This window comes from Loxodonta africana, chromosome 11 (assembly GCF_030014295.1).
Source record: "Loxodonta africana isolate mLoxAfr1 chromosome 11, mLoxAfr1.hap2, whole genome shotgun sequence".
In the NCBI taxonomy this organism is placed as follows: domain Eukaryota; kingdom Metazoa; phylum Chordata; class Mammalia; order Proboscidea; family Elephantidae; genus Loxodonta; species Loxodonta africana.
The window spans coordinates 4,449,988-4,469,612 of NC_087352.1; the positions used below are offsets into that span (position 1 = coordinate 4,449,988).

Below are 19,625 nucleotides of genomic sequence, written 5' to 3' on the forward strand. Positions count from 1 at the left end.
TTATTAACTGCAAAAGGGTGGGGTGGGGTGGGGTGGGGTGGGGGTGGAGGGACAAACGAAGTGAAGAGCTCACAGGCCACTAGAAAAGTGCCTTCCTGCTCACAACAGCGATGTCTGCACCAGCCTGACACCCTGGCACTCAGTCACTGTCACTGTCAGCCTCGCTGGAATCTGAGGGTGCAGCTTCACTGCCATCCTCCTGGGCCGAGTGCTCACTGCCACTTGGGAAGGGACTGGCGCTGCGACTCCGCTGGCCACCCCCTTCACTGCCACTGTCCGAATCATTGTCACTGCCACGGGCCCGTCCTCTGTCCTCATCATCAGAGTCAGCGTCGTCTTCCGAATCGGCATCGCTGCCAAAGATCTCCTCCTTATCCCGGGCAGCCCGGGCCTCATCCTCGCTGCTCTCATCCTCGCCACTGCCGCTCTTGTCGCTGGCCTCGTCCCTGTCCCCTTCCTCCCGTTCACTCTCGCTGCCTGAGCGCTCTTCCTCACTGCCTTCCTTTTCGCTGCTGCTGCCCTTCTCTCGCTCTTCATCTGTGGGGAAGCAAGAAGAGGTGAGGCCCGCCTGCCCTGTCCCCCACCCTCTTCGGCCTCCTGGGGTCTGATCTGTCTGGCTTTACCTGAGCCCCCAGCTTCTTTCTCCTCTGTCTCCATCTCCTCCTCCTCCTCCTCTTCCGGTTCGTGGTTCTCCAGCTGGGCCTTTCGTGCCTCCTGGAAACAGCAAGAGTAGGACGGGAGGGTCACTGTCAGACCTCTGTTCCCCTCCTCACTCTCCACCACCCTCCCTATGGCTGCCCTGGCCAGCATGGTGCTCGTTACCTGGGCTTCTAATTCCTTCTCGTTCATGTCCCGGTGTTTGACCACAAGCAGGGCATTGGTACCTGACTGAACCCCAGCCTTGGCCCGACGCTTACTGAGGCGAACCCTGCGGGGGGGGAGGCATGCAGAGGATGTGGTTAAAGACCCCACCCGAGTGAGGGGTCTGGTCTGCCTTGGTTTCCTTTGCCGTCAGTGTTTAGCCAGAGCAGGCCAGGGTAAACACGGACAGAAAAGCCTGCGTGAGGGAGACAGAGCCAGTGGTCAGGGGCAGGGAGAGGCAAAGATGATAGCTCTCCAGGTACTAACTGGGTGACCCTGCACCATTTCTTAATGTGAATTGTCAACACTTACAAAACTGGGGTTCCCACCTAATCCAGATTTCTGGCTTCTAGAAAACAGGAATCTATGGTTGTATGGGGCCCCTGTGCCCTCCACAGCATAGCACCAGGGGGCTGTAGCTGGCTCAGGGTGTCCCTCAGAGGTTGCCAAGAGCTCCAGGTCATCCAGACCCTAGCAGCCCACTGCTGTCTGGCTTACAGGATCGGAATGTGTGGTCCCTGCTTTAAATACAAACTCAGGGTCACACTTGCCTAATCCTTATACCAAGTGTCCTTAGCAAATCAGTGAACTTTTAGCCAACAGGAAAGAATTTTGGAATCACACTTTTGAACTTGGGTATCCCAATGTTTCCTTTAAAACATATATGCTAATTTTATCATTCTATACTTGGGCTATGTTTACTTCCACATAAAATCTCATTCATGTTGGGGAAAATTGGGCTGTCGGCCCTATACAAAAGAAGAAAGGCCTGACAGTCTTTGGAAAATCAGCCAGTGAAAACCCTACGGATCACGTTTCATTTTGTCGCACTGAGACTGACCCGACAGCACCCAACGATCACCGTATACAAAATCTCTAATGTCTCCAGCGCTACGTAAAGCTTTTCTTTCTGCCCACTCACGTTAGAGACAGAACCAGCTTATGCAGGTGAGGAGGCTTTTGCTGCTCTTATAAGTGCGTGTGACAAATTCTTAGGTCAAGTGTCCCCCCAAGGTGGCCCTCATATGCTCCAGGGTCTTGAGATGCACAGGCCCAAACTACCCCAAGATGAGAGTGTGCTGAATACCTCGTCTCCAACTCATTGTAGTAAACCCCATCACCCTCTCGGAAGATGAAGAAGTAGTTTTCCTCGTATCCCTTGCTAGCCTTGTTCTTCACGTTCCAGTTGTACTCTCGAGCAATCTTGTAGTCGTACCTGACCACGAGAGTATAAGATCAACCCCATTCCTTCCCTATGAGGGGGAAAAGAGGACGCACTTCTCAACTCCCAAACCCAACCCCAAGCACGTACACATCATCTGGCGCGTAGTCCATCTCCTCCTCCTGGTCCCGCTTTCGTTTCTTCAGCGTCTCTTCCACGGGCAGGAAGTAAGCCACAAACTGGTTCCCTTCCTCATCCATCATGCCCCTGGTTGGGGGAAGTGGAGGAGCAATGAAGAGTGAGGACAAAGAGGCTATCAAGGAGCAGGCCAAGTGGGCAGCTGGGCTTCCTACCTGATCATGGCCTGAGACATCATCTCCAGGGCAGCTGCTCCGCTCGTGTCCTTGGGAGCTGGGTCTGAGTCAAAGATTACCTGAGCACACGGGTTGATCCACATCTGGGAGGATGGAGAGCACTGGGGTTGGACTGGAATGGGCAGAGACGGGAGGCCTGCCCCTGGCCCACCTCCTTACTTTTTGCTACCCCACTCCCTGCCTCCCATCCTGAATCTGACCTTAAAGTCTGGGAAGACAGGCATGACCTCCACTGGTGTCACTCGTGGCTTGCTGTAATGTTGGGAGATCTGGGGGGCAAAAACAGGGTGAAGTAGAGGACAAGTTCTGGAGCCACACCTTTCTCTGCCTTTTCCCATACCAGCCCCTCAGTTACCGACTTCTGGGCATCCTCAAAAGTCTTCTCAATGGCTGTAATCTGGCTATCCCTGTCTTTGTATATTTCCTCCTCAGTGAATTGCTGCTTCACAGAAACTCCAATCCTAGGAATGAAGAGAAAGGCCTTATAGAGGGCCACTGGACATACCCGAAATTTCCACCAACCGTCCCTACTCAGCTGCAACGTACTTGACCTCGGGCTTTTCGTTGGAGATGCCATAACGGTTGAACTCGGTGGAGATGTATTCTGTCTTTCGCATCCACGGCACCACCTTCGCATGCTGCTGGGATCTGAGGTAGCGGATCAGGGCCCTCAGGACCTCAGGGCCCTCAGGACCTCACCGCCCTCCTTGGAGATCCCATCCAAGCCAGGCCCCAACACCCCCTTGGCATCCCCACCTCTTAGAGCTTGTGGGGGCTTGAATCTCCTCTTCCAAAAGCTTCTCATCAGCTGGATCTAGGAGAACTAGAGGAGAGCAGTGGTGGCGGGACCGTCAGGAAGGAGGCCTAGGCATGGCCTTTGCTTGCCTCTGCAGACCCTCCCTGCCTCCCCACACACCATTAGGGTCAATGCGGTAGGTGTCAGGGTTGATGAGGTCGATGGTGACCCCCAGGTCTGGCTCAGTCAGTAGGTCATGTTTGTGCTGTTTCTCCAAGGAAGTGGCTTTGTACTGGACGAACCTGGGTGGAGAAACATGCCTGTTATGATTTCCTGATGGCAGCTTTACCCCTCATCCCTGCTTCCTAGAGGCCATGCTTCTCCTCTCTGGGGAGGAACTCGAGTGTCCCTCCCCATACTGGGGGCAGAAGGCTGGCACTCCAGTGGGAAGACACTGCTTGCCCCATTGACACATTTATTAAGCACCTACTACTGCCCTTGTGGCCTTAAGGCAAGAACAGCCAACAGAGCAGCAGTCTCTGCCCTGAGGAACTCATATTCTGGTGAATTGCTCCCCCATCCCTGATCTGTCTCACCTGTTCTGGTCGAAAGGGTAGGTGATGAACTTTGGGTCGAAGGGAATGTCGGGGAGGCTATTGCAGTACTTGACTCGGCAGACCACTCCAGACCTGGGAACACAACAGCTCAAAACTGGCCCCTACTGGCCCACCTCTGCTCCCAGCTCCCACTGGCCCACCCCTTCTTGGAAAGCACAGTGGGGCTCACCTCTCAGGCAGAGTCCGATGGGAATTGGGCCTGGTGGGAAAAAGAGAGACACAGAGAGAAACGAGATTGACAGAGTGGAAGGAAGGGGCTGCTTCAAGCTTTTACAAGGGGAACGTTACATGCCTGATCCTCTTTGGAAGAGGTATCTCCAGGCGTCTTAATGGAGGGAGCCAAGAATTCAATCCCGTTTGAAGTAGCTCCAAATGCCTTAATAAACCCATTGCCATCCAGTCGATTCTGATTCATAGCGACCCTATAGGGCAGAGTAGAACTGCCCCCATAGAGTTTCCAAGGAGCGCCTGGGGGGTTCGAACTGCCACCCTTTTGGTTAGTAGCCGAACTCCTAACCACTACACCACCAGGGTTTCCAGTGCCTTAAAGAATGAGGCCAAATACTCAGTCCCTTCCTGAGGGGATGTCTTCCAAATCCTTTAATAAAAAGACCCACACACTCAATCGTTTGTTAAAGACGGGATTCCAGACCCTTTATTGGAGGGGTCTAAAAACTCGATTAATTCGAAGAAAATCTCTAAAACGCTGAATCCCTCCACTGGATGGTAGGGAAGGGGACAAGGTCCCCGTCCCAGAAGGAACCTAGAGACCCCGCCCCCCTCGCCAGAGGTGAGCGCTCCGTGACGTCGCGGGCGCACCTGGGCTGAGGCGCTGCAGGCACCTCCCGCGCCCAGACCCCCGCGCCCCGCCAAACCGAGGGGAGAGCGAAGCCGCCAGGAGACGCGGCGCCTACCTGTGGCCATCCTCCCGCTGGGCCTGGGTCTGGATGGTGGGCGCCATGGCGACGAGGCGACGACGGCCGGGCCGGGGCCCTGGCTGTGCCGCGGGGAGCTGCGGAGAGGCTTGCCGCTTCGGCGGACGCCTGATCCGGGGCCGGGCCGGGCCGGAGCCGCTCTCCGAGGGGAGTGAGTGGGTCGGGGTGAGGGGGGCTGACAAGAAGAGTTCCGGACGACGGAGGAAAAGGGCAGGCAGCGCCGAGGACGGACCGGCAGCTCCGGCTCCACCAACTGTCGCCAAGACGCTGAGGGCCTGACAGGGCGCCTCACGCCGCGAGGCCTTCGGGGAAATAGAGTCCGAGTCGAACCCACACGCGGATTGGCCAGCGGCTGGGCGGGGGGCGTAGCAAGGGAACAATGTCCGCCTGTGATTGGCGGAAAGATACCTCAGTCTGGACGGCAGGTTTCAGAGTCTATGTGACGGCAGATGGGATACCTCCTTCCCTCCCATTGGCTGAATTGTCTGGGAGGCGGGGCTAGCTAGCACAACGGGGCCTAGGGAGGAAAAAAAACAACCGAGAGCCGCTCTGTGGCGCGCTTCCGGCGCGCTCAGCGAGGAAGATGGCTGCGCCCCAACAGCCCCCTTCGACGGCTTCCTCAGCCGCTGGTGTGTCGGGCCCGGGCTCGGCGGGCGGCCCGGCTGCCCAGCAGCAGCCGCAGCCGCCGGCACAGCTGGTGGGGCCTGCGCAGAGCGGGCTTCTGCAGCAGCAGCAGCAGGACTTCGATCCCGTGCAGCGCTACAAGCTGCTCATCCCGCAGCTGAAGGAGAGCCTACAGGTGATGGGCCGGGAGCCGCGCCGAGCCAGCGGGATGGGGAGAGGACGGGCTCGCGCTGAGTCTGCCCTCGATCGGCGCGAGAAGGGGGCCTGAGGGAGGCCCGGGAGGTTGCTGCGGGCAATGCGGGCGGTGGTGGCCGTAGGAATGGGACTGGGCGCTGCTGTGACATGTCAGGAGGGCAGGTGCCAAATGAAGAGGAGGAGTGGGTACAGATCTGCTAAGGGCGTCCCCTTCAGTTTCTCCATCACCCCTTTTTTGTGTTGTTTTATTTTATTACCCAGACCTTGATGAAGGTTGCAGCTCAGAACTTGATTCAGAACACGAATATTGACAACGGACAGTGAGTGCAGCCCCTTTCCCTGGGGTGACCCATCTCCACCTCAGTCTCAGAATCTCCCTGTGCCCAGGCTTCCACCTGTCTACAGACAAACGCCGCCCCCTCCGCTTGTCCTGCGCTTTGTGGCTTCGTGTCCACTACTGCTGGGGCCCTGGTGGCACAGTGATTTAAGAGCTTGGCTACTAAACAAAAAGTCAGCGGTTCGAATCCAGTCACTCCTTGGAAACCCTATGGGGCAGTTCTATTCTGTCCTGTACGGTCGCTATGAGTCGGAATTGACTCGATAGCAACGGGGTTTTACTGCCTGTCCCCTAGGCCCTGCCCTGGTCTCTGGGCCTGCTCTTGGTTGAGTGATGGATAGTTGGATACACACTGGTGTCTCAAAGGTTGGAAGTCCATTCCTCAATTACTCTCTTCTCCTGGGCTGTAGAAAGAGCAGTGACGGACCCATACAGCACTTTGACAAGTGTCTGGAGGAGTTCTATGCACTCTGTGACCAGCTGGAGCTCTGCCTGGTAAGGGGCTTCCCAGACACTAGTGCCCCAGCCCTGACTCAGCCCCCTGAGTCCTCAGGCACCGTCATTCAGTCACTCAGCACACACTCAGCAGCACCTTCAGGCCAGGCCTGTGCTTCAGCCAATGTGAGGGACACAGTGCTGCTCTGATCCTTACCCTCACAGAGCCTCTAGTCCAGTGGGGTGACAAGTATGTCTCCAAACAGCAACAGCAAGAGTGGTCAGGGCTGGGATGGGGGAGGCACAGGCAGAAGGGTCGGGGTTAAAACGAGGGAATCTCAAGGGACTGTGGAAGCCCTGGGAAGGCACCCAACCTGCCTTGTCTGGGCTGGGGGATGGCTCAGGGAAGGCTCCTGGGAGCACATCTGAGCTGAGGCTGGAAGAAAGAATGGGAGAGGGACAGGAGTTGGGAGAAGGGCAGGTGGCTAAGAGTACGGCCTCTGGGATGCGGCTGACTGTGTGAATCCCCCAACCATCAGTGTCCACTTCTGAGCTTTGGGTTCCTCCTTTGGAAAATGGAGTTTCAGAGAAGACTTAGCGAGATCATGCACGTAAAATACATCATGTGGCACCAGGCGTATGGTGAGGGTTTCTTATAGTACCGTCATCATCATCATTTTGAACTAGATCTGGAAAAAAAAAGTCAGAATTGGAGAAGCCTGGTAGTGGCAGAAGAGTGTTCCAGCAAGTGAGGACAGCTTCGGCTTTACATGCACTTCGGAAACTTGAAGAATTCAGTCTGGCTGGTAGTCATTTGGGCTTGTCGGAGATTGAGCATGGCCCTAGGGCACTGGGGAACCATGGAGGATTTCACACAGGGAGAAACATGGACCCATCTGCTCTTTAGGAATATCCTTCTGGCTGCCAACTGAGGGACGGGTTACAAGGGCCAAGACTGCCTCCAGTCTCTGGAAGTCCAAGGAGGTGGCCACGGCACGATCCAGGTGGGATAGGTCTAGGCGCAGCCAGGCAGGGCCTTAAGGAAGGGAAGGAAACAAGGGCAGGTGGGAGAGATGCTGAGGAGGCCTGCGTACAGGCAGGTGCGGGGGAGAAGGAGCCTCCAAGATGAGGCTCAAGGCTCCGTTTGCAGTGTTGGGGCCGTCCCTTACAGGGGAACCCAGGAGGAAGAGGAGCAGTTTGGAGAGAGAGTATGAGGGGCCCCGGGGAATGTCAGGAGAGGCAGGTGTTGGGGACAGAGAATGTGGACATGAGTCCAGAGGTGGGAACTGGTGTGGTGTGTGTGGGTGTGACCGCCCTGGGAGGACATGAGGAGGAAGAGGAGAAGACGGCCTGGGAATTGCTCATGTGAGGCTTGGGTAGAGTGAGAACTGCCTAGAAGGAGCAGCCAGACAAATAGGGGGAAAACCAGGAGTGGGAGCCAGGGAGGCCACAGACAGCTCCAAGCCTGGGCTTAGGACCCAATCATGAGAATGACAATAAGAGTAGACAACGTTCTTTAGTTAGCACTTAAACGATGGGGCACGACTTGTGCCCCTTGCCTCACGAGCCTGTCCTCACTGTTGTCACCTCCTGAGGTAGACAGAGATGGTTCTTAAATCCCTTTTCCAAAGGAAGAAACCGAGGCTCACAACCACTTGCTTGAGGTCACTCAGCAAGTGACCAGCAGGGCCAGGCTTTGACCCTAGGACCCTGGGATCCCAGAGGCCCAGCAGAGTGTACCCCAGGTTGGCCCTTGGGCTGGGGTTAGGAGCGCTGGGAGCATAGCCTTGCCCTCCTGCCCACAGCGCCTGGCACATGAGTGCCTGTCCCAGAGCTGCGACAGTGCCAAGCACTCTCCGACGCTGGTGCCCACAGCCACCAAGCCAGACGCAGTACAGCCGGACAGCCTGCCCTACCCTCAGTACCTGGCCGTCATCAAAGCCCAGATTGCCTGTGCCAAGGACATTCACACTGCCCTGCTGGACTGCGCCAACAAGGTCACGGGCAAGACGCCAGCACCACCCACAGGCCCCGGGGGCACCCTCTGAGCTGGAGGTTGGGGAGTGGGCAGGCCTGGGGAATGAACAAGTGGTAATCTTAAGCAGTCTTGTCTCGGCCTGTTCTTCCTCCCCCCGGAGCCAGCAGGGGGCAGCAGCGGCCTGCCAGCAGAGGGCGGGGCGGGCCTCCGCTCCCTGTGCCCCCCTCCCCCACCCGGTGTTCCCCTCTCCAGCCCGGAGTGGACTTTGGACTGTGTGTGTTGATGACCCCTGTTTCCAGGGGCCTCCCCGCACCTGGCCCTGATGTGGAGCCCTGGCTGGGCTACTCTCCCTCTATCTTGCTTGACTCTGTCCCAGTAGGGGCAGGGGATGATTCACTGCTTTTTCTAGCTGTCCCTCTGTCTCTCCTTCATCTGTCTGTCCATCTCTCTCATTCTGATTTTATTTGGCCTTGCCTCTGTCTCTCTGCTCCAATTTCCGTGTCTCCCCCCTGTGGTCCTGGGCCTCCCTGTCTCTCTTTTTTTCTAGTTTCCCTTTGCTATCTCCTGCTGCCAAGTCCTAACAGAGACTCCATGTCTTCAGAGGGGGCCAGATTCTGGGAGGCTGGACACCTGGGTTACCTGGGGTACAGGGAGGAGCTCCGAATTCGGGAGGCACAGACAAGTCCAGAGTCCCCCACCTCCCACGTAAGCCCAGCCCGCAGTGTCCTTGACCCAAAAAAGGGGAAGTGGAGAGGCCCAGGCCCTGACTTCAGCAGGTCTGCTCGGGAGCAGCTGGGGCCCCCAATTGCCCCAGGCTTGCGTCAGAGCACCCGCACCAGGGCCATTGTGCAATCCATGGTGAGGCCCAGCTCAGCTGGATGCCTGGGTCCCTGTATTTTTAGCCCCAAAGAAGAAGTGAAAAGGCCGTGAATCATCAGTTGTGGGGAGGACCCAGGCCCCTGGGCCCCAGTTCTGGGAAGCTGCCCTTGGGGAGGGGGCTCCGGGGAGGGAGTGCCCCACCAAGCTCCCTGCTCCCTGGAGAGCTTCAGGGGAGCTCAGCCATGGCCTTCATGCCTGGACAAGTGCAAGGAGGAGCTACCAGCCCAAGCCCAGCTGTTGGGGTGTGAGAGGTTCCAGTGACTCAGCCGGGTTGGTGGGACTGCCCCACCCAACACCTTCTGTTCCCATCTTCCTGCCCATCAGGACTGGTTGGCCTCCTGTCCTGGATCCCACAACTGCAGGGAAACTCCAAAACCATAGCGACCCAGAGCCCAAGTCCCCACACTAGAGTCCTGGAAAATGACCAGCAGTGTGTGTGTGTGTGTGTGTATGAACATGTACATCCCGGGAAATTCCTCCCCTTTCTCCTTGTCCTTCCTCGAAATGCCAGGGCCCACAGGGTAGGCCATCAGGAAGGCTGGGCTGGAACTCTTGGGCACAAGCTGAAGCTTCCATCCACAGGTGCAACTCCTTCCGGGAAGCCTCGGCCCTGCTCATGTAACTGATGAACCAACTCCCCCCATTATCTACATACTCTCCCTTATTTAAAGTCAACTGATTATGTATTTTAATCCCATCTACAAAATACCTTCACCTTCACAGCAACACCTAGATTAACATTTGAGTACCTTGGCACCATAGCCTACTCAGGTTGACACACACAACTGACCACCATAATCTACCCCTTGGCCACTTGGCACCAGTATACATTTTAAACTATACTGAATCTCCAAATAAATACACTAACGAAGTCATATTTCTGCCTAAAACCCATAATCCATTGCTGTTGAGTTGATCCTGACTCATATCAACCCTATAAGACAAAGAACTGTCCCATAGGGTTTCCAAGGAGTGGCTGGTGGATTTGATCTGACAACCTTTTGGTTGGCAGCCATAGCACTTAACCACTGGGCCACCAGGGCTCCATACTTCTACCTAACGTGATGCAGCTATCCTGTGTATGACCAAAAACGCACTAACCCTTTCCCCAGCAGAGCCCACCCTGGGGGGACATGCCAGGTACTGGTGGAGGCGTGTCGGTGCCACACGAGAAGACTGGGGGACAGTTGGACCTACTGGGCAGAGGCAACATGACCACCTTACACAGAGGCTGGGGTGTGGCTTGCCACCACCCATGATCGAGGGCCCACAGTGCTGAAAACCACACCACATTGAAGGGGAAGACTAAAACAGAGCAGGGATGAGGCGAGGGGGTGGGTGCACAGCCCAGCAGCCACACACAGGATGGGACGTGTGCACCAGGAAGCTGTGTTCATTTGACAACCATTTAGTGAGCACCTAGTGTGGGCCAGGCCCAGTACAAAGATCCCTGCCCTGCTGGAGCAGATACCTTAGTGAGAGACCATAAACATGACAAAGTAGAACGTGTTATCTGATAGCGAGATGCTCCAAGAAGAAAAATAAGGCAGAGGAGTGAGATCAGAAGTAGAGATTTATAACAGCAAAAAACTTGGTACTTAGGAATAAGTCTAAGGCAAGAAACACAAGAGGAAAATTATTAAGCCGTTGAAAACCATTAAAGTTGAAGAGCTTCGGTTGGGTAGGGGTTTCACGGATATTAATTACTATGGTGTACGAACGGATGTTACCTGTATTTTCTTGTATTTATTATGTTATATAGATAAGATGGAAACCACAGTGGTGTAATGGTTAAGAGCTACAGCGGCTAATCAAAAGGTCAGCAGTTCAAATCCACCAGGCACTCCTTGGAAACCCTGTGGGGCAGTTCTACTCTGTCCTATAAGGCCGCTATGGCAACCGGTTTATAGATAAGATAGAGCCCTGGCAGCGCATGCGGTGGTTAAGAGCTCAGCTGCTAATCAAAAGGTCAGCAGTTCCAATCCACCAGCCACTCCTTGGAAACACTATGGCGCAGTTTTATTCTGTCCTATAGGGTGGCTGTGAGTCAGAATTGACTCGATGACAATGAGTTTTTTTTAAATATAGATACACAAGATTATTATCTAAAAAAGGAAAGTTTTTTTTTTTTAACCTTTGACACAAATTAAGGAAAGCCTCACTGAGGCGATACTGGAGCAAAGACTTGAAGTGGGAATAAGTCATGTGAGCATGTGGGGCAAGGGCATTCCACAGAGAGGGAACAGCAAGTGCAAAGGCCCTGAGGTAGGGATGTGCTGTTGTGTTTACTGAACAGCAAGGCGACCTGGGCCACAGTGAGGGGGTGGGAATAGGACAGGAAGTCGAAGCAGATCATGGAGGGACTTGGGGAGAACTTTGTTCTTACTAGGTTATTAGACCGAGTCCGGTGCACAACCACACACTCCAGGGAAGGGTGTATGTGAGATACACAGCCACTCCTGTAGGCAAAAGACTGTGGGGGATACACCCCATCCCAACAGAGGATACCATGATCCACCATCCTACAAGCGCGGTGTCCCCAGGGACCCTGTCACAGTGGCTGCACCACAAACTCTCTGAAGAAATAATCCAATGCCATGAATACACAAACAACCCTCTACCCAGCACTTAACCCGCTATCTGTCACCCCATCGCAGACTTTGCCCATCACAGGCTGACTCAGCCCTGCCCTCAGCCCAACACTATCAGAGGCAGTGTCGCTGGGCATAGATAAGGCCGAACACAGACGCTGCCGTGACTTCTCAGGTGCTGGTGTGTGTGCGTCTGCTCTGCCCACGAAGGCAGACACACCAACAACAACAGGGAGGGGGGCCCCCGCCAGCCGCCTCCCCATCACGCGCGCTGCAGACGTCAGGAACCAAGTTCACCAGTTTCACTGCCTTGTGACGGGGCCACAGGGGAACCACATCCAGACACTGGCCTACCATATTCTAATGCACACGCAATCTGTGACACCAACAAATAAGGCCACAGACGCATGTGAGCACTGTTCACACACCTGGTGATTACACACAAAACTGCCACAACCACACACACGCAGATGGGTGAGCTTACACACAAAGTTGTGTGTGCACAGCCCATCACACCCTCACACAGTTGAGGCCCCCATGTGGGGCACACACAGTTGTACATAGTTCTACAAGGCTGAGAGCACCTCTAGTCACACCAGAGGGCACACACCCTCGCCCAGGCATCTTCACGGAGTTACACACACCCTCAGCCACTCCAGATCCTGCCATGGCATACAGCTATACACAGATGTACAAGCAAAACTCCTGTCAGTCACACGTTGTCATGACTGCCACCTCAAAGCCAGATGCACATAGAGTTCCCACACCCACAGAGGGTTAAAATATGCACAATATGGTCAACCGCACAGGCATAGGCAGTTTGGCACACTTATTCACACACACAGTCACGTCTCATGCACCTTCCACCCTCGGTCTCACACAGCCGGTCATGCCGGGGCACACGCCTTCGCACCTGCAGCGCACACGCTGTTCACACTGCCGCGCCCGCGCGCGCGCGCACACACACACACACACAGGTCCCACGCTCCCTCTCCCCCACGCAGTCGCACACCCAGGCGCAGACAGCCAGCCCGTCCCCCAGGCACACTGGACTCACACCCAGTCAGTCCCGCCGGGCGCACACACGCCACAGGCACACACACGTGCTGCGAGTACGCGGCCCCCAGCTCGCCCGCCCGCCGGCCCGGCCGCCCGCCCGCGCGCTCACAACGGCTCTCACACCCCCGCGTTTCCCGTCCCCGCTTGTTTTTCTGGAAACTCTGCTCCCCGCTCCCCTCCCCCTAGGCCGGAAGTGTTTGCTGTATTTTTAGCCTCTCTGGTTTCCGCCCCTACCCCTCTCCCCCAGCCGCTCAGGACCTGCCCCCAGCGCCTTGGCGGGGGACCCCGGCCGTCCCCTTCCCCAACATCATTCCAAAGGGGATTCCCGGCCGCCGCCGCTGGGGCCGCGGATTTTCCCGCTGGCTACGTCGGGAGCGGGGAGGAGTCCAACGTGAACTTCCTCCTGGGCTGGGACGCCTGACCCCCGGGGGTGGGGGTGGGGGCGGGGGCTGGGAGCCCAGACTCCTGAGTCTGAGCCCGGAGGGGCCTGGGGGTCCGAATTCCTGGGTTTTGGGGAGGAGGGGGCTGGAGGCCCGAACTTCCAGGCTTGGGGGAGAAGGGGACAGGGGGCCGGGACTCCTGGGTCTGGGGGAGGAGGCTGCTTGAGAACCTGAACTCTTCTTTCGCGAGGAGGGGCTGAGATCCCGACCCCTGAGCCCCACAGGTCCGTGTTCGGGGTGCGGGGGGTCAGTCTGTCCGCCCGCAAGGTCCCCCCCTTAAGTCTTTTTGGCCCGGTCCCAAGCGTCCTGGCTCTCTGGCGGATGACTCAGCAGATGGGGGAAGGGAGGGAGGGTCAGCCTGACTCAGGGATGGGAAATGCTCCTTTTTTCCAGGGAATCGGAACGGGATTCCTACTCTAGGACCTCGGCCAGCGTCTAGCTGGGCCCCGGAGACCCCAGGGTGCCCCCACCCATGTTCTCCAGCCGTAGTCCTGTTAGCGGCACCGGGATTTGGAGTCCCCCTGGGAGGGGGTCCGAGGCACCACCACCCCATTTCCCGTTGTTTTGTAGGCTCTGTTTACAGAAGACAGAAGCCCTGGTTACAAGAGAGGAACCCGGGCGTCCGGCCCGAGCCTCCTCGTCACGGCTTCCAGGAAGCCCCCTCTCCCCCGCCCCTTGCAAGTGAGTCACGGGCAAGCGGGAGGCCGCAACCGTGCCAGAGCCGCCCGCGGCCGCTCAGTTCACGAGACCGGCCTGGGAAGGCCCCTGGGCCCCAGAATGCGCTGCACCAGGGATTCCCCCCGTGCTCCGAGGAGCAAATCGCCGCGGAGTCTGGCACAATCTCCCCACCTCAGTGCAAGCCCGCTGCCGCAGTCTGCAAGAATGAATTTTCCGTCATTATAACCCCTCAGTGACAATGGTTTCTTACCGCCTCACCCCTCTCCCTCTCCAGTTTGCGCCTAGGGCCCTACCCATTGCCTTCCAGTCGATTCTGACTGCCCCATAGAGTTTCCAAGGCTGTAATCTTTACAGAAGCAGACTGCCACATTTTTCTCCTGCTTGGCAGCTGGTGGCTTGGAACAGCCAACCTTTCTGTTAGCCCCCGAGTGCTTAACCAATGTTCCCAGGTCCACAACCCCCTTAAAGAACAAGCTTTCTTCCCATATCTTAAGAGAGTTTTCACTCAGGACATCCGCCTGACAATAAGAGACTTGCCAATGTGGGGAATGATCCTCAGCATAGTTGGAGTTCTTGAGGCCAACACCATGATAAACCTCATCCACACATCAGCTGGGGATGACTCATTTCTCCAATCTCAAAACCACTTTCAATCAAGGCAACCCTCCATCATAACAAAAGATCTCTTCCCCCTTTCTGTCTTCAGGATTTGCTCAGAGAGCAAACCTGTAAATATAACTTAAGGTACTGATATTTGGGCCGCTGCCGCTTAGTATAGCTGGGTAGCAAAGGGAGTAACTTTAACTCTGTGCCTCTCTTTTACACAAGTTTCCACTTGTGTAAAATGAGCATATTAATACCTGGTTGACTCATAGCAGTGATAAAGTGAAGGTATATAAAGTACTTAGAAGAGTGCCCAGCCCAGAAGTGACCTAGAATCGTCATCAGCTTCGCGAAGACGAGGGGCTACAGGGGCCCTGCTGAATTGAGAAAGGAGGCCCCTTTCCAGCCTGGCCAGGTAGCCGGGCCACCCACACAACCAACCCGCGAGTGGGGGCGGGAGGGCGGTCGGTCCAGGTCTCCGGATCTGTGTTGCTTGGAAGAGTGCCAAGGGCAGGTCTGGGAAGAGAACTCGCTTCCAGCCTACTGCGCCCATTTCCCCGTTTTGCCCCTTGGAGTTTCTGTCTCCCTCTTCGTGTGTTTATCACTGTTTTTCTCTGTCTCTTTGTACGAATCTCTCCATCCTGCTTCTCATTCTAAACTTCTCTCTGAGACTGTCTCTCATGATGTTTTCTGTCTCCCCACCTCCCCTCTCTCGGTGTGTTTCATCCTGTATATGTCTCTCCATGTCTGTCCCGCACTCACGCACGCACGCACACCCTCTCTTTTGTCTGTCTGTTCCCTTGTCAATTCCCCGTGGACCTCTGACCCGCCTCCGCCCCTGCTGCCTTCTTCGCGCCTCAGTCTCCAATCTTGAAAACTGGGCCGACACCCCGCACCCCACGCACCCCCCGACTGTGGGCCGGGCGGAAGGGGACTAGTCCAGGACTGGCGCGGCCCGCGCCGGGGGCGCGCGTCCGGGAAGCGCCCTCCTGATCCCGCCCCCCGCCCCGGCCCCGCCCCGATTAGCCCCACCCTCTGTCTATAAGAGGGTGGCCCTCCAGCCCCAACGCAGCCTCTGACTCCATCTCTTCTACTCTCGGCCGAGCCCTCAGCTGACCGGCCCCCAGCTCCGCCATGGATCTCACTGCTATCTACGAGGTGAGCCCCCGCAGCGGCCACCCCCTTTCAAACTAGCGCTCCTTAGCGCCGCAAACTCCGGCCCGGAGACCCTGGCTCCCTTCTCAAACTGAGGCTCCTTAGTGCCACCCACTCCGGCACGGGGTCCCTGCCTTTCTTCTCAGACCAGTGCGATTCTCTGGAGGCGAAAATGAAGCCCGGGACTCCCGGATCTCGTGCCCAATATGGGTGCGGTGACCCTGGAGATAGAAAGCCGGAGGATTTTTCTCCGACGAGGGCTGTCTAGAGGCGGAAACGGCCCCCAAACCTGGCTTACCTCTAGGAGTTGCTGAGGGCGCGCTTTTGCGCGTAGGCGGTTCAGGGGCAAGAGTCTGGAGGGGGAAGCCGACCTCTGTTCCTTGCCTGCCTCCCTCCCTGTCCAGGGGAAGGCTCTCAGAACTGAACCAAAGGGATCCGGACTCCGGGGTTAACTTTGACAGGATCTTCCAGTTATCATACTGGCGATCTAGGAGGCATGGGTCAGATCCGCGGAGTCCCAGAGGCTCAAAATTGGGGGACAGTGGTGTGCCCTGACTTTGGGGCCCCCTCTGTGCCCGGGATCGGAGAGCCCAAATTCCCGGGTGCCCCGGGGTAGGCTTCAGTCGTGGATAAACTCCAAGCCTCCAAATCGAGATTCCTGGAATCGCGAAACCCCGGGTTTCTGCGGGCGGGTGGGGCTCAAGTCAGAGCCCACAAACCCACAAACCGGGCGGGCAGGGCAGGCTCTTAAGGTGCCTTGCCCTGAAGCTGGGGCGGAGCGTCACCCTCCATTTTCGGTGTCTTAACCGCCCCCATTCCCACAGAGCCTCCTGTCGCTGAGTCCTGACCTGGCAGGGACAACCCGCGGAGGCACTGAGTCCAGCCTGGGATGGCCCTCCTCAGGACCCTGGAGCTCATCCGATTGCAGCCCTGCCGGCGTGGTCCCCCGCCTGCCCGGCCGCTCCACCAGCTTGGTGGAGGGCCGCGCCTGCGCCTGGGTGCCACCACCCCCAGGCTTCGCACCCCTGGCTCCACGCCCAGGCCCTGAGTTGTCACCCTCACCCACCTCGCCTACTGCAACCCCGGCCACCTCGTCCCGCTACAAGACTGAGCTGTGTCGGACCTTCTCTGAGAGCGGGCGCTGCCGCTACGGGGCTAAGTGTCAGTTTGCCCATGGCCTGAGTGAGCTGCGCCAGGCCAATCGCCACCCCAAGTACAAGACGGAACTCTGCCACAAGTTCTACCTCCAGGGCCGCTGCCCCTACGGCTCGCGCTGCCACTTCATCCACAACCCCAGCGAGGACTTGGCCACCCCTGGGCACCCCCACGTGTTGCGCCAGAGCGTCAGCTTCTCTGGCCTGCCCTCCGGCCGCCGGGCTTCACCACCACCAGCGGGCCTGCCGGGCCCTTCCCTGTCCTCCTGCTCCTTCTCGCCCTCCAGCTCCCCGCCACCACCGCCTGGGGACCTCCCACTCTCGCCCTCTGCTTTCTCTGCTGCCCCTGGGACCCCTGTGCCCCGAAGGGACCCCACCCCAACCTGTTGCCCCTCCTGTCGAAGAGCAACTCCCAGTCTCTGGGGACCCTTGGGTGGCCTGGCTCGGAGCCCCTCTGCACACTCCTTGGGATCCGACCCTGACGACTATGCCAGCAGCGGCAGCAGTCTGGGGGGCTCTGACTCACCTGTCTTCGAGACGGGGGTTTTTGGGCCACCCCAGCCGCCTGCAGCCCCCCGCCGACTCCCCATCTTCAATCGCATTTCCGTTTCTGAGTGACAAGTCCTCCCTAGTACAGATCAGCTGGATCACAGAGGGGGTCCATTTCTCATGCTGTGGACGCCACAAAGGGCCCTGGGCTGTGGGGAACTGGGGGAGCCCTTGATCAAGTAGCCCCCTTCACCTTCCCAGATGCATTAACCCACTCTTCTGACCCTGCCCTGGGGCAGGTCCCCAGTGTGCCAGCTGGACAGTGTTTGTGGTGTGGGAGATGGAGTGTTTGCTGGGTTCTTTAAAGACAAGATGTAGCATATTGGAGGGAGGCAGTGGGGTCCCCAGCTCTCCCCTGCCCAAATCGGTCTCTTAGAATCTTATGTGCTGTGAATAATAGGCCCCCACTGCCCCCTCCCAATTTTCCTAGACCTGAGGTCCCAACGCCTGGGGGTTAGTGGAGCCTCCCCTGAGAGGGAATCCTGGTGCTCAAATTTCTCTCCAAAAGCAAGCAGCCAAAGCCGTTGCCACCCCCCCGCCCAAGCCAATGGGTCTTTTATTTATGACGACTTTATTTATTCTAATAGATTTTATAGTATTTATATATATTGGGTCGTCTGCTCCCCTTGTATTTTTCTTTCTCCTTTTGTAATATTGGAAACAATGGAATAATTATTGTTATAAGTATACTATAATAATATATTAATATATATATTGTTACCTGAAAAGTCTATTTTTGTGTTTTTTGGAATTTTTAAATAAAAAGAATCAACGTGTAGACTGGAATCCTGGCTTTTCTAGCGTCCGAAGGGCGTGAGGAATGGGAAGGATGGATGGTGTGCCCGTTTTTAGAAGCGGGGTCAAGTTAAATGAGAACTCCAAACTTCCCCGGCGCGGAGCTCCTCCGGGCGCTTACCTGGCAGGAAGTGACATAATCGGCCGACCGTTCACCTGAGGGGGCGGGGCCAGGTGAGGTCACCCGGCAGGAGCCGGGAGAGCCAGTTCCCGGAGCGTGGGGGACACAGGCGCTCCCGTCCCGTCAGGCTGCCTGCCCTAGCTCTCGCCCGGGCGCGGGCGGGGACGGGATGTTTCCGTCCCCATGAGGCAGGCCGCAGGAGGAGGGCGGGGCAGAGCGGGAGGACGGAATGTGCCGGCGCTTGAGCCCAGGGGCGGGCCCCGCGGGCGCGGGGTGACGGGGGAGGGGGAAGGGGAGCGGTGGAGGGTCGGGAAGGGTCACCCCGGAAACGCCAGGGCGGGCGTTCTGGGCTCTCAGGAGCCAGCGCGTTAAGATTTGAGATTCTGAGGCATTTAGGCTTTTTCGAAATCTTGGGGGGAACTGTTTTAAAGGCTCAGGGTTCTAGGCTCTCAACATCTCAGAATCTCAGAATTTGTCTCTTGCCGAGTTAGAATTCTAGACCCCCAGAATTCCAGACCCTTGGCATCTCAAGACGTTAGGAATCGCAGAATTCTCGAACTCTGGTATTCCAGGATCCTGTTGTCCTATGCCTTCCAGACGATTCCGACTCACAGCGACCCTATAGGACAGAGGAGACCTGCTCCATAGGGTTTCCTGGGCTGTCATCTTTAATGGAGCAGATTGTCAGGTCTGTGCTTCCGCAGAGGGGCTGGTGGGTACCAACCGCCGACCTCTGGGTTAGCAGGAGCCCTTAGCCATTGGGCCACCAAGGCTCCTTTTCCAGGGTCCTAGAACCTGGGAATTAAAGAATCTTAGCAGGTCAGGCTTCTGAAAGTTCAGAATTACAGGATCTGGGCATTTCCGAACCTTGGAAGCGGGCAGGCCCCAGGCAGTTGCAGGACCGGCCAGGGTCAGCCTCCCCAGCGCAGTGTAGGTGAGTGTTGGCCGTGCGTCTCAGGGCGGAGCCCGGCGAGCCGCGACCTCGCACCATACAAGGCAAGAGGCCTCGGAGCCACCCCCGGGGCGGGGTAGCTGCGCGCCCGGAAGCGGCCCCGCGTCAGGGCCTGCGCCCCGCCCCTCTATCGCACTCTCCAACCCCCCCCAACCCGACCCTCTTCCCCTCCTCCTTTCCCCCCTTTCCCCTCCTCCTCCCCCCCCTTTCCCCTCCTCCTCCCACTTCCCTCTCCTCCGCTCGTCCCCACCCTCGATGCGGCTGCACCCTCACCCCTCTTCCCCCTCCTTCTCTCTTCCTCCTCTCAGCCTCCAGCCCTCCCTCCTCCTCCTCTCCCTCCTGTTTTTGCCTCACCCCCTTCACCCCCCCAGTACCCTTTCCCTCTCCTCTTTTTC

At 57.2% G+C, this 19,625-nt stretch overlaps 3 protein-coding genes across 4 annotated transcripts; 2 read left to right on the forward strand and 1 right to left on the reverse strand.

The window, feature by feature from the left end:
• Positions 1–13: 13 nt before the first annotated feature.
• On the reverse strand, positions 14–5,168 carry PAF1 (PAF1 homolog, Paf1/RNA polymerase II complex component). Its single transcript, XM_003420836.4, has 14 exons — positions 4,665–5,168; positions 3,920–3,949; positions 3,730–3,822; positions 3,314–3,435; positions 3,154–3,220; positions 2,944–3,045; positions 2,753–2,858; positions 2,598–2,666; positions 2,377–2,480; positions 2,174–2,290; positions 1,949–2,077; positions 823–928; positions 624–714; positions 14–537 (listed from the first exon to the last, which is right to left on the reverse strand). Exons 1-14 carry the CDS (start codon positions 4,709–4,711, stop codon positions 140–142), a joined length of 1,581 nt encoding a protein of 526 aa, XP_003420884.2. The 5' UTR covers positions 4,712–5,168; the 3' UTR covers positions 14–139.
• Positions 5,169–5,223: 55 nt separating this feature from the next.
• Positions 5,224–8,883, forward strand: MED29 (mediator complex subunit 29). 2 transcript variants are annotated; one of them, XM_010600329.3, is made up of 4 exons: positions 5,254–5,484; positions 5,766–5,824; positions 6,252–6,336; positions 8,082–8,377. In XM_010600329.3, the coding sequence occupies exons 1-4, from the start codon at positions 5,269–5,271 to the stop codon at positions 8,322–8,324; spliced, it is 603 nt and encodes a 200-aa protein (XP_010598631.2). In that variant the 5' UTR covers positions 5,254–5,268; the 3' UTR covers positions 8,325–8,377. The 2 variants fall into 2 exon arrangements, with proteins under 2 accessions (XP_064149710.1, XP_010598631.2); XM_064293640.1 differs by lacking the exon at positions 6,252–6,336 and having other exon boundaries at positions 5,224–5,484; positions 8,082–8,883.
• Positions 8,884–15,518: 6,635 nt separating this feature from the next.
• On the forward strand, positions 15,519–17,705 carry ZFP36 (ZFP36 ring finger protein). Its single transcript, XM_064293639.1, has 2 exons — positions 15,519–15,662; positions 16,484–17,705. The coding sequence occupies exons 1-2, from the start codon at positions 15,639–15,641 to the stop codon at positions 17,429–17,431; spliced, it is 972 nt and encodes a 323-aa protein (XP_064149709.1). The 5' UTR covers positions 15,519–15,638; the 3' UTR covers positions 17,432–17,705.
• The last annotated feature ends 1,920 nt before the right edge of the window (positions 17,706–19,625 follow it).

Bases quoted from the DNA above. Each gene is read 5' to 3' on its own strand.
- ZFP36 (XM_064293639.1), top strand. From the start codon at position 15,639: ATGGATCTCACTGCTATCTACGAG. The intron at 15,663-16,483 runs GTGAGCCCCCGC...CCATTCCCACAG, and splicing joins ATCTCACTGCTATCTACGAG to AGCCTCCTGTCGCTGAGTCC.
- PAF1 (XM_003420836.4), bottom strand. From the start codon at position 4,711: ATGGCGCCCACCATCCAGACCCAGGCCCAGCGGGAGGATGGCCACAG. The intron at 3,823-3,919 runs GTGAGCCCCACT...TTGTGTTCCCAG, and splicing joins CATCGGACTCTGCCTGAGAG to GTCTGGAGTGGTCTGCCGAG. The intron at 929-1,948 runs GTATTCAGCACA...CCCCCCCCGCAG, and splicing joins TACAATGAGTTGGAGACGAG to GGTTCGCCTCAGTAAGCGTC.
- MED29 (XM_064293640.1), top strand. From the start codon at position 5,269: ATGGCTGCGCCCCAACAGCCCCCTTCGACGGCTTCCTCAGCCGCTGGT. The intron at 5,485-5,765 runs GTGATGGGCCGG...TTTATTACCCAG, and splicing joins AGCTGAAGGAGAGCCTACAG to ACCTTGATGAAGGTTGCAGC. The intron at 5,825-8,081 runs GTGAGTGCAGCC...TCCTGCCCACAG, and splicing joins ACGAATATTGACAACGGACA to CGCCTGGCACATGAGTGCCT.